At 44.9% G+C, this 13,264-nt stretch overlaps 1 protein-coding gene across 3 annotated transcripts in view; it reads right to left on the reverse strand.

Moving 5' to 3' along the window:
- LRIG1 (leucine rich repeats and immunoglobulin like domains 1) overlaps positions 1 to 13,264 on the reverse strand; it is a 95,565-nt gene that overhangs the window by 42,301 nt on the left and 40,000 nt on the right. For all 3 annotated transcript variants that reach the window (XM_087742888.1, XM_087742889.1, XM_087742890.1), the window contains exon 3: positions 11,050 to 11,124. In XM_087742888.1, the coding sequence (XP_087599014.1) occupies positions 11,050 to 11,124 (75 nt within the window). The remainder of the gene's footprint in view (positions 1 to 11,049; positions 11,125 to 13,264) is intronic.

Consider the following 13,264-nt stretch of genomic DNA (forward strand, 5'->3'; position numbering starts at 1 on the left):
AGCGCAATTGTGGTCTTCCAGTACTTGAAGGGGGCCTATACAAAAGATGGGGACAGACTTTTTAGCAGGGCCTGTAGTGACAGGACAAGGGGTAATGGTTTTAAACTGATAGTGGGTAGATTCAGACTAGATATAATGAAGAAATTTTTTACAATGAGGGTAGTGAAACACTGGAAGAGGTTGCCCAGAGAGGTGGTAGATGTCCCATCCCTGGAACCATTCAAGGTCAGGTTGGATGGGGCTCTGAGCAACCTGATCTAGTTGTAGGTGTCCCTGCTCACTGCAGGGGGGTTGGACTAGATGACCTTTAAAGGTCCCTTCCAACCTAAACTATTCTGTGATAATCAATGCTGGTTTTGAAACAGCTCAGCCCTGCTGAGCGCTGAGCTCTGCTACAGAGAAAGAGAATTGTCCTATGGGAATACAAGGAGGAGAGTCACATAAGGTAAATGGCAGTTTTCATACAAGAATGCAAGAAACCACATGGCTCTGCACCAGCTGTCTGAATGGGGTCGTGGGGCTGAGCAGAGCCTCTTTGAAGGAAGGGCTGCATCAGTATTTGAAAGGGTTCATTCAGTTGCTGGCAGATGACAGTCAGGTCAGTGTTTCTATGTTCTACATCTTATGCCTTTGGTCTGCTATTCTCTTGCTCTGCCATTGGCTTTTCCTCTTCCACTTTTACCTCAAGGGCTTTCTTCTGCTGCTGATACATGCCAAACTCAATTTTCTATCACAAATGAAATACATAAGCCAGTCCTTGAAGCCAAGAAAGAGCCCAGCTTCACCCCCACTGGTCTGCTGCTCTGATGAGTTCCTGCTCTCCACAGCCCCACACTTGCACAGCACCCAGCACAAGGAGCCACTGCATGTCAGGGCTGCTGCCTAGCCCCCCCACATCCTTATCACTGGCCTCAAAGATGAGTCAGGTTTGTGACGAGGAAGAACAGACACTAAGGATCAGATCCAGCCCAGATGTCAATTTAACTAGCCCAGAGCAGAGGCTGGAGCAGCTACCCTCTCCCACTCCCAAGCAGAGACAGCAGCCTCTTCTCATTTTCATCACAGGCAAGTTTTGTGCTTCTAATCAACACGGGCAGCATTTTCAATTGAAAGCCAATAGGGTCGAGGATCACAGGGCATGTAGACACTTTTATCCTTAAATCCCGATGCTGATTTTAGTTGCTCTTTGTGTAATAAATGATCAAAGTAAAGATGATCCACCACAGCCTAGTGAGTGCATGTGTTTTGTGGGTGGCTTTGTTTTGCTTTTGTCTCTCCGCAGGAGTGAGGAGGGGAAAATACACAAGCGGAGAAGCAATTTAAGTGCAAACCAAATGTCATGACTCTGCCCATGATGCTGGGACATTAATCCAAACTGTAATCACAAGCACACTTCACAATAGCACGCACTGGTTGTGCCTGAAATCCATGTGACACAGGGGCTTTTTCCACCTTTGACAGGAGCACAATGAAAACAGGTGGATTTAACTACACAAGAGCTCTGTGACCCTGATGCTAAGGCAGGTAGATAAAGGACAACACACTTGAATATGTCTACTCTCCAGATCAAACTCTCTCAGTCTCATGGAACTTGCGGCAAAGTTGCTAGAAGACTTGCCCCTTGAAGAAGGCAGCAGTTGAAGAAACACGTTTTTGACTGGCCAGTCAAACTCCTGTTAACGCTTCAGAGATGTAGATAGGCTGGCTGGTTAGTCTGTTCCAACATGACACACACTTGTGCTCTGTTGAAAGGGCTTATCTGTCTTGTCAGCAAGGTCGCCAGAACAGGGATAGCCTCTGGGCAGGCTTCACTGTCAGCTCTGCTTGGCCAAGACCATTCAGTCTGCAAGAAGGAATAGCTCCTATGTGGAAAAGCAACAGTCAAGTTAGCAAAGAAAACAGCTGCTCTTAACAAGTCTAGGCACCCTGTTATTAATAAAGCATGTCAAGTAGGAAGGATGGCTTCAGGAAACTGCAGAATAAGGAGTCAAAAGATCCCAGGAAAAGAAAATTTTAGCTCTGAAGTAGAACTGCTATTGTGCCAAGCCAGGCTGGTGTAAAACACTATCTGTTCAAGCTTCCCTAGAGCAGGTCTTGTAAAATTGGTGGCAAGCATTTACCACCACTTAGCCAGCAAGTTCTTCAAGCTTCTTTAATAAGACCATTTACTTCTTCAGTTCCTCTTATTTTGAAAAAGACAACAGCTGTCTCAAGAACATAATCTGGGGGAAAATGTCTTCAGTAAGACCACCAAAAGGTGTCCCTTTTCCAGGGCACCTGAAAAATTACAGAAAGTCCAATCCCTTTCCCTGGTTGTTTATGCTCATCACTCCTCCTTTCAGCAACTGCTGCCACGCAGCGTGAGATCTGCAGTATACGGACTGGACAGGAGAAGATATGTTAAGTCCAAAAACAGTGAGCCATTTATAGATTCCTTCTTTTGCTACCAACTGTTAATTGATAAACCTCCCCAACTTATTTTTCTCTGCTCAGATCTGACCACTGAAACAGTTGTCTCTTCACTCGTATGCCCCTGCACTCCTGTTTCATTTTCCAGCTGCCTTTGCTATCTTCCCTGATGTGCAATTGAACATTAAATGGTTTGACAGGCAGAACATGCACTCACCCAACCACTTATTCCCAATCAATATTCACATGGAATTCCTGTTAACACGAAAGTGTTGTGTACACACTTGGAAGGGAGGGTGGCCTCTTAAGTGATCGCTTCATCTAAAGGTATGACTGATCACTTTCCCATCTACCTTAACCAGCAATCAGATTTTCCACCCCGCATACCTCCATCAGGGCTGTTTTTGAAAAAGTAAGATCATAACTTTAGACATGATCTCTATTGTTCATCTCTGCAATTAATCGGGGAATTTAATGCAGGTTAAAAATAACAGAAAATCCAATGCATAGCCAGCTTTTATTCAGTTAAAAATGAGGTTTCTAGAGATTTTTTTTGCTAATCTTTTCCAACCTAAACATAGCATGATCACATTTTAGTGAACACTGTTTACACTAGTGTTTCTTTACCCCAAATTACACACTATTCCTAATAGTGCCAGTGGAAGCAATGATGGAAGTGCTAAGCATCATACGGAGCAGAAGGTAAATGGCAAAACTGATGTTTTACTCACTGGGCTTTGAACCACATGGGCAGGATTAAATTTTTAACACCTCTGCTGAAACAGTTTTAGCCTTGTTATATGCAGAGGAACTAAAAGACACTGCCTGTTCTCAAGCCTTCCAGGATGCTTGAAGGTAAACAAAATGGAGAGATTTTGAAAGTGCTTTATAGTGCTACACTTTAAAAAAAAATAAAAATCACAAGTCTACCCCCACCCCTGTTCTTACTCCTTGCTAGGCATTATTTGATGCTCTGAGGAAGCACCACTTGTCTAACAACCAGGGTAAACTGATGACTGACCATGAGGACTAACTAGGCAATCTCAGTAGGGAGGAACGCACAGAAACAATAACACATATTGATAGTTTCCTGGTTTCCTACAACTTTGTTACAAAACTGAATCAGCCAAACTTTCAGAGAGAAAAATGGGTAAAGAATTCTACCCAGAAAAAATTTAACTTGCTTTTATTGCAGCTGCAACTCTGCTTTTACTCATCCCTGAGCAAACTAAAATGCCATTACTAGCGGTTTTTAGGCAGGAAACTCCAATATGGCTAAGGAACTTTCAACTCAGCAAGTTATTTATGTCTGAAATCTGCTCAGTCTGTGAAGACTAACAAAGGAATTGCTTTTGTAGACATGTGCCTTATTTGCCATATGCCATTAAATGAGACAGTCAATCTACCACAGATATTAATAGTAGCAAGATTGGGCTGTTCTGAGGCTCAAATATGAGGCTATTTTTCATATTGACCTTAACAAAAGATCATGGTCACAAGTGACCCTAACAACTAATCCAGGCTTGATCTGCAGAGGGACAGAACTTGGAAACCATCTTGTGCATTGTACATGACATGCACCTGCCCTCGGACGCCGCACCAGAAGATGCTTTACCTTCGTGAGTTACATCTGCCCTGGGGCAATACCTGCTTTTCAGCTCCAAGGAGGCAGGACTACCTAAACAGGGATTTACTTGGTCTTGGGGTGTAATGAATATGCGTGACACACACAAAAAAGGTACTGTTCCAGTATTCCAACTCCTAATCTTGTGCTCCATCCCACAAGATCACTTGTGTCCTCCCCTTCCCCACCTAGCGTGGCCTGCTAAGCTGCACACAGATGTCAGAGCAGACCTAGCCCAGCTCAAAGCAATTCTCTACTCACAGAAGAAGCTGCCACAGCTGCACAAAACTGTCATCCTCACTAGTAAATACATAATAAAGTATCCTCAAGGGGTAACTGGTATTCCATGAGCTGCCACCAACTTTCACTATCTTTTTCCTCTGGCCAATTTTTACACTCCTCTATATGTGCCCAAATTGCTTTCTGATGCTCTTTTGTTGAGACTATGTGCTTCACTGCTGCTGCTTTTCTAGAATAAATGATTACTCATTTCCCTGGAATAGCCTCAGATCCTTTGCCATTTCCATGTGCTCACATTATATCTGAAAGCTCAAAGAGGACACACAAATGATTAGAACAGTTCCAACAGCCCAAAAGAGAAGTCAAAACAGCGTCTCTTCTGGTGCTTGGGAGCACATGATTAATGAGAATTTCCTCCACTAGGAAAGGCTCTTGCAGTCTTTGGCCTGAAAAACTAGCAGACTTTACACACCAGAGCCTTACTATGAACTCTGAGCAAAACAAACAGGAGAGGTGGGTTTCAGAATATCTTATGCCTGTACACTGCTTGCATACTGAGCAGCCTGACTGCCAACATTCTTTCTATTCACCTTTCCACATCAATATATTCACATTCAAAAACAGAAGCCAAGTAGTGTAGCCTGTAGCATAGACCAAATCCTCAGAAAGCAACTCTCTCCCCAGCCTCTGAGGGGAATTGCCTGAGTAAACACTGGAGAATTGGTCCCTGTAGACATTACACCACATAAGAACTGATGCAAGCAGGGGCTGGGGGTTAATCTGCTCCCACTGATGGATCGACACCTGCGTATACCTCTTTGCCTTATGTACCAGAGAAAGTTTTCTTTGTGCAAGTAATTACGCAGCATGGCAGGCAGCACAGTTTTCTGAGCTGCCCAAGACACGTCCTGCACACAAGCAGAGCCTGCTGACTTCAACTGGACCCCGCACACGGCTGCGTCTGAGTCATCTGGATTTTGTGCTTATGAGTACAAAACCGCTTGCTGTGACCCAGATGGAATTAACCGAGTATTCTCCTTATTTCTAATTGTTAGATCATCCTTTTTTAACTCCAGCAAAGATGACTTGCCGACTAAGTCTCTTGGGGGTCAAGGCAGTTGTTTTGTTTGTACAGCAATTAGCACAGCAGGATCCCAGGCCACAAATGGCCTCCAAGGCTACATCTATATTATCGTGTTAGCTCAAACCTCCGTTCTTCATTTAAGCCCAAACTTCCCAACTATCAACACCGCCTACGCAGAGGTTTATATTCTGGCCTAGTCAGGAACATGAAGTGAGCTCACACCTCATGTAGACACCAGCTCAGGCTTGAGCTGTGCTCTATAAACAGCACAGATGCAGCAGTTTTGAGGTCTCTCCTCTACCAGGGGTCACCCAGAGCGGCTGCTATGGGCAGGAACTGAAGTTGTAGTTCTCCTGATACTCATCCGAGTCTTCACCACCTTAACTTGAAAAGCAAAGATGAACTGGAGTTGCACATCTCAACATCACCACCTCAGCTCCTAGGAAAAGCCAGCAGAAATGAAGGCATAGTTGCTAGATCACACTTGGATCAGCAGAGTACAGAGACTGCTAGCATTATTTCAGCTAACATAGCAAGACACATTTGTCTTGGGTGAAAGCAAAACAGCCGCTCGAAGAACGTAATGGACCAACGGGTCTTTAGAAAGAGGCTCTGCAAACCTCATTTGACAATATTAGTTGAAGCAGCACAAAGAGCACTAGAATAACAGTTGCTTTCCCAAGCCTTCACACTAAGAAAGCACAAGGCAACAGCTTCAGGAGGAGGATCAATAGTATGATCCCGATTCTGTCACGTTGGGGATCTCCAAGACCAGTCAACTCTAATCCAGTACAAAGGCCTAATGAGATACAATGAAAATTAAAGCCAAAGTCCAACAAGAAACAAGAGTCACATTACTAACAAATGTGACTAATTTAACCAGAATTACAGTGAAATCCCCAACACTTCAGAGGGAAAGCTCTCCAAGAAACCATGCAATTCAAATGGAAACTTCACTCCTGATGCAGAAATTACCGGCCGCACTCTTTGACCTGTCTTACCCCCGACATCCCGATGGAATACCATAGAGTACCCTCCTTTCCATGATGCCCCAATTGGCATCTGAGCTCACCAGTCCTTTCAATCAGACCTAGCATGTTCCCTGCCACTCCCAGTTTCCAATTCTTCACATATTTAGTTTTCAAATTTTACATGATACATTTTGCCTGTGGCACAGTAGATCACCTACCCTTCTCCTATTAGCCCTCCCTGTTTAATTACAGTTTAATGTGAATTGATCTTTACATTAACAAGCCTGTAAAGACGATTGATTTTCTTCAAGAGACTTTTATGCTCAGTTTGGCAGCAGAGTAGTCCTATTGATTTCGCTTTCCCCAGTAAATATGCTGCAGCGTGTCACTGCATCCTCTGTGAATCAGCTAATCCTATTTCACACTCTTTTGCTCCAAAAATCCCTATTCTGACTTCCTTGTTATCTGTGCTTATTCAGAGCAAGATCATGGGGCCAAAGCACCTCAAACAGCTTTGACTGTTGCTAACGTAGAGCTCACTGCCATAGGTCACTGTCCCCTTTGTTCCTAAATGGCTGGGGGCTTAAAAGACTTACAATGAAAGAAACAAAAGTTATTTTTAAGTGTTTAATCTGTTAACTTCCTCAATTCCTAGCCAGCTAAGGAGGTGGCACAGAGCATGCTCCATCTACCATGCTTGCTTCAGAGGTCTGGTTAGCAGGCTCTCCACTGAGCTCTACAGCTGTGTAACAGCCTGTGCTGGTGTGCCTGCATCGGTGGATGCTGACTGAATCAGGCTGGCCACCTTGGAGCCAGGGCAGAGGACAAGGATCCACCTCTGTCATCCCATGCAAACATCCCAAAAGCCCTCCAGGATGTGTTTCCCCACATGCAGGTAGTGAAGCACTGGCAGACAGGTCCCACTCTACAGGACGAGCTTGCACCTGCACACGGGTTTGTGGGAAGCCCATGGTAACAGCCCAATGCAGAGCTGATCACAGCTCAGGTCCTCCTCTTACCTGGCCTGCTAGCAAGGCTAAGAGACTCTCCACACAAGTTAGTGAGGAAGCTGGATATAAACAGACTCCGTTCTGCTGCAAATAAACGGTTTCTTCCATCCTCCCCTTCCCCGCCAGATCAGGTAAGAGTCTTCAAGAGCCTACAGAGTTAACACACTTGAGTTGCAGCAGAACATTGGGAAGGGAAATCCTCAGCCAAGAGCATGTCAGTGAAAACATCCTGCCATCAACTCCCAAATGTCCGAGTCTAGGAACTGTAGCTAAATTACAAATGCTGTGGGAATTTCAGGCAAGGTTCTCCTCTCAGCTACTCCGATGTAATTTCGGAATGAATCCAGATTCAGTCTCTCCCCCTCCCAGCTGAATTTCCTGGCTTTTGTTTGTGCTAACAGATGTTTGCATTTAATGTCTGTCTTTATTTGGTAACCTGTACATAGACTATTTCTCCCTTCTGTTCTATTAAAAGCCTTATCAAGTCCCTTATGTTTGCTCTTGTTGAGATGAACGACTTTGGCAGTATTTTCAACGCGCAAGGCGATCAAATTGACTCTTCAAGGAATAATTAAACTGAACTAAACTTCATGGCAGTAAGTTAGGGCATAGCATATTTGATAAATATATATTATGCATCCATCTGCAGCCTGAAACATCCAAAGATTTGCAGAAAGCCTTGAGAACTCTCTCTCCAACAGACTCCCACATGCTTACATATATATATATATATAACCACCCCACGGTCCAACATGCACACGGGATCAAGCAAGTTCTGGGTGATGGAGACAGGTACAGGAAACCCCAAAACAGGGAATACAAAGCGATCAAGCTCATTAAAAAAACCTTTATGGAAAATCTGAGTTTAGCAGTATGGCAGCTTGCTTTCTCCCAGCACCAAAAGGGGAGAAAGTCTCTTCTGCAGTTTAGGAAGAGTAGGAGATGAAGTAACTCATTCAAAAGCTGTTTTGAGTGACAAACATACAACCCTTGCCTTTATAATACATTCAGAGCCCTTTGGATATACTTAACCACATGCAATATACAAAACCTACTTCAGAGGTTTGTGAGGTAAACACACTTCACACATTTCTAAACACTGAAAAAAAAAGGAAATTTATTTATTTTTCTTTAGCAGTAAGAATACACTGTAACACTATATACTTAAACATAAACCAGTTTCCCAGTACACAGTCTTCATTATGAGTCTTCACCCTGGGTTTGGTTTGGCAGCCTCCCCAATTATTACTTCACAGATTTGAAGGCCAGAACAAACCAGTATGACCATATAATCTGACTCCTTACATCACAGAAGGCTAAAGAACTTTACCCAGCAATTTGCATATCAAGCCCATTAACCTAGCGTTGAACTAAAGGACCATCTTTTAGGAAGCCATCCAATTGATTTAAAGACTCCCATGGATGGAGAAAGCCTCACTTCCTCAGCAAATCATTCCAATGTGAGTTCATCAGCAATACTGATTAAAGCAAGCATCGATTAAAACATCTTTCAGATTATTTTTACCTCTGATAAAAATTAAAAGGAAATACAGGGGGGAAAAAAGTGGCATTCTCTGAAACAAGCTAAACAAAGAGATCCTTCTTACAGAGGTACGACAGCAGCATTACAAATCCCAGTATCAGGAGTTATTTATGTGTAGCAGCTGAGGAAAGCAATACAGATTTCTGGAAAGCGATACTAAGCAGGTCTGTTTAGAATACTGTCCTTTTATCATTTGGCTTTGTACCTTCCCCTTCCTTCTGCACCACTCTGAAATTTCAGAGGAGCTGTAAATCTACTGCCTTCCACCAGTCATTATTACTCCTTTTCAAACCGCTTATTTCATTTCAGGAATAAAAAAAACAAAGCTCTAGCAATTTGGTCCTTTGCCAACGGCTAAATTAATAGCAAAAATAACAACACGGGCTTGTGAAACTCTGATCATTTATAGACTTCATGAGAAAGAAAAGCCGATTTGGGGGGCCTAAAACGATATCCTAGATGGCAAATTGTATGCAAGTTTCCACCCATAAATCAGATTTCTGGAGTTTTTTAAATCCCAATGCATAACACACTGGGTTATGCAGCAGCCTGGTAAGCTCAGTTCAACTGGCAGGCAGATGGCCTCTCATGTCAGAGGATCATGCCTTAAACAAGGGACCCTGCTCGAACAGAGTTACCGCCCTGCTCTGCAGCCAGCAGCCCCCAGATCAGGCATCCAGACTTCACATGTGGTCACGCAAGCAGGGAGAGGCTGTGGCAGGAGGCAGGAATCAAACAAGTTGGTTTCACACCAACTGCATGCAACACATTTGACAGGTCTGATAACTGCTGAGACACAAGCCACCCCTCCGCCCAGGAGGTGAAGTGGTTACTTATGCATTTAACAGAGACACTTGCTAGATCCAGCACTGATGATAGCAGAGGAGCACTTTGACTCTTCATGAGCTCTGCAGGAACGCGGTATACGCGAGAACCAGATCAAAGGCACCATATCTCAAACAAAAGCTAAACTCACTTCACACCAGGAGTGAGATATGGACACCAATTTGAAGCTAAAATCCCCAAACTGAATTAAGACAGTGAGGGAGTTGTTCTGCTTTGCATATTTTAACACTGCCTAATGGAAGAGCAGGAACAGTGCCAATTCATTTCACTCAATTCTGTCCTTGATTTAAGTAATAGGAATGTACTTTTAGTCAACAGATCAAAGTTGTCTCAGAGTAAGTCGGAGCCTTTTGAGCATGAGAGGCCCATCACCTGGTGGTATGGACACGGGCATTTTCCACTACAAGGAGAAGCAAATCCGTGGCAAATATGGACACCTGCCTGCAGGTGTACGCTGCAAGGCCGTGCACGCTGGAAGCCATCACCTGAACTGCTGAACCACTTTGCTGAAGTCCATATTAGTTATAATCACTTCCCCTTCCCACAAACTTGGGAGGTATCATGCATACCTCAGCAAAATTCCTTCTCGGTGTGCATTACAAGCAGACACATGCAAAAATAATTTTAGAAATCCACACTCTTAAGGTACTAAGAAGTTTGATATTATAATGTCTTTATTCCCTTCAGCAGCGTCCCCAACCTGAGATCCTCAGTGGCAGATACACAAGGGCTCTCGGGTGTCTAACACTTCTGCAGGCATCTAAACTACCAAAGTTAGGAACTTCAAAGCTTCTGCAGATCTAGCCTTATAATCACCACTCACTCTCTCAGAAGAAAAAAAAAAGAAAAAAGTTGAAAGAGACCATAAAAACAGGTCTGGAATGAGTTCCCTGAAAGATTAAGATGTGAATAGTCTCTGGCTTTAAGAGAAAAGAAGAAATGATCAGAACAGGGCTGGGGGCAGGGGGGAGAACAATAAAGAAAAGGTAAAATTTTATACTCCTTTAATAGCACAAGTATGACATAATGGTGGAAACCCAAAGGCAGATGAGAGAAAAAAGTTTTATTGAATATGCAGCCAACCTGTGGAGTTTACTGACGTGTTACCACTGACCATAAGCACAACATTAATTGAGCCCAACCTCATGCAAATGACATGACTCCAGAAGATGTTTCTTAATGAAGGTGCCAACAAGCCCGATAATGATATCTGAAGAGTCAGCAGAAGCAGGTGTGACACACACAAAACTCCCGGGCAGTAACAGCTAAACCTACCCTGCAAACAGCCCAAAGTCAAAAGCCAAGAGGCAGCAGTGACTTACAGGTGGAGGGAGCGGACGCTGGAAGCAGCAGGTCCCAGGGAGGGAATGGCAGTCAGCTCATTGTTGTTCAGTCGCCTGCAACAAACAGAAATTAATTGTTGAAGCAAGCAGCCTACAACCAAGCACACAGGAGCAGCAGACGGCCACGGCATTTCTTTATCCAACCCCCCTGACTCTCCAGAGACACTGACATTTTGGCAGAGGCCTCCATCTCAAGGGGTTTGTCTGCATCTTTCTGACCATCTCACCTTATTGTCCCAACCCAACCCTTTAATAAATGAGAGACACCATAACTGGTCCCACAGTATCCTCTTTATAAAAACAAGGCTTTCCACCCCCCCCCCCCTTCCACCCACTCCCTTAGGTGAAGTCAAGTGCCACCGAGGAAGGCACTGTGCCACAGCCTGAGTTTCCACAGTCATCACAGAGCAGAGCCTGAGACAGAAGACTGCACCCACAGCGATGAGGCAGATGGGTCCCGCTGCCTCAGGACAAGGAATTTAAGCCCCTGGCCAAGCAGCAGCCGCCACTCACGCCTCCATGCCAGGCCAGGGCATGGGGGCCCAGCAGGGTGCCATGGTGGTGGGGAATGGCAGCCTCAGGCCTCCTCTCCACACAAGGCCAAGCTCTGGAAAGTCCGCAAGGGCAGCCCCACAAAGCCAGCAACACACACAAAAAATGGAGCTGGGCACAGTAATGCCACCAAAACCAGGTGACCTACTCCAGCCAGCTGGCTGGAGACCACCATGCAGCCCCCCGGGGCTAATGGCAATTGCAGACAGGGCCCCGCTCCTGGAAATGCTGGTACAAAAATGTCCCCTTCAATGGCCTAATGTTTGAAGTGTTTTTCTGACTGAAAACAGATCCTTGCCATGTGACTGGCTCTTCCTTGGTTTAAAGGGCCCTTGTTTGTATGGTGAATTAGTCAATTAATTACTGTAACAGTCGCTTGTCTGCCTGCTTGAAAATTACCTAATTTCTTAGCCATCTTGCCCGCTCCCCCACCGCCGCATGCTGAAGCGATTAAAGCCGAGCCCCTGCCAGGCCGAGTGGGGCGGCACATGGCAGATCCCCAGGACCCCCGGCCGCCTCCCGTCGGCCATCGCTTGAGGCAGAGCCTTGCTGGGTCTCTCTCCACTGCCTGCCTTTAAACTCTTCCCCTTCTGCAGGGGCTCTGCAAGCGGATCTCAAAAAGATTGCAATTTGGGTGCGAGAAGCAGAGCACCCCATAGCAGGCAGGGGAGCGTGGCACAGCTGAGGTGTGCTAAGCTGTGGGCATGACTTGGGGCAATCCTAAATTATGGTAGTTTTTTTTTTTATTCTTTCCTTTCAAACTATTTTTGGCAGGTAGGAGAGGGCAGCAGTATATCCATCCCAGAACTTCCTTCTGACTCCTCCGAGAACAGGCAAGATATTTGATTTCATGAGGAGTTCCAGGCACTGCTGGGATAAAAGCTTTCCTCAGCCTCGGCTCTGCCTCTGACATTATACCCGTACCTTAAAACGTAAGGGAAAAAAGCCAGATACGTTGCAATTCAGCAAGGAGCTCCACTTTGCAACTAAAAGCTCATTGTTACTCATATTATAGCAAGGTCTAGAGCTTTCAAAGGTACAAAGCAAGCTGGAAAGAGCATTAAGATGCTTATATTTGTGCCATGTTTTCATTAACATCCAACTGAGCATCTTTTGGAAAGGCACAGGAGAAGAAGGATAATTAGGCCCACCCTCCGCTAGCCTGGGTCAGCTCTGGTTAAGCAGCTCCAACACCGACCGGCGTCTAATAACTGGTCAAACCCTCCTCTGACATAAGTGTAATTTTCATATATCAGCCTCCCATCAGGTCAGAAGTGGTTCTCCCACCTCTTTTTCTCTCTTGGCTTACAGGCACCAGTCACTGATGCAGAGAAGACAGCCAAGCTCAGTATTTGCCTGGGACTTCCCTCTCATCTTCCCCTTCCCCCATGTAAAAGAACAAAAAAAAAAGGTAAAAAAAACCCCAAAACAACAGTCAGGCTCAACAAATTTAAACTTTCAGTCTCCTTTCTCCTCCCCAGCCCTCCCCTTTGACAACACAAACCTGCTGGCTCGGGATGCTAAGGCAGAGGAGGAAGGGGGCCACCCGTATAAAATATTTACGGTCCAGTTGCCAGGCTGGTGTCAAGCTGAAATGGAGCCTGCTCAAAAATAGCACAGCTCTCCAGAGCCTTCAGTGAAA

The sequence above is a fragment of the Nipponia nippon genome, unplaced genomic scaffold, assembly GCF_047370975.1.
Source record: "Nipponia nippon isolate SJK-2023a ecotype South Korea unplaced genomic scaffold, ASM4737097v1 scaffold_9, whole genome shotgun sequence".
NCBI lineage: Eukaryota > Metazoa > Chordata > Aves > Pelecaniformes > Threskiornithidae > Nipponia > Nipponia nippon.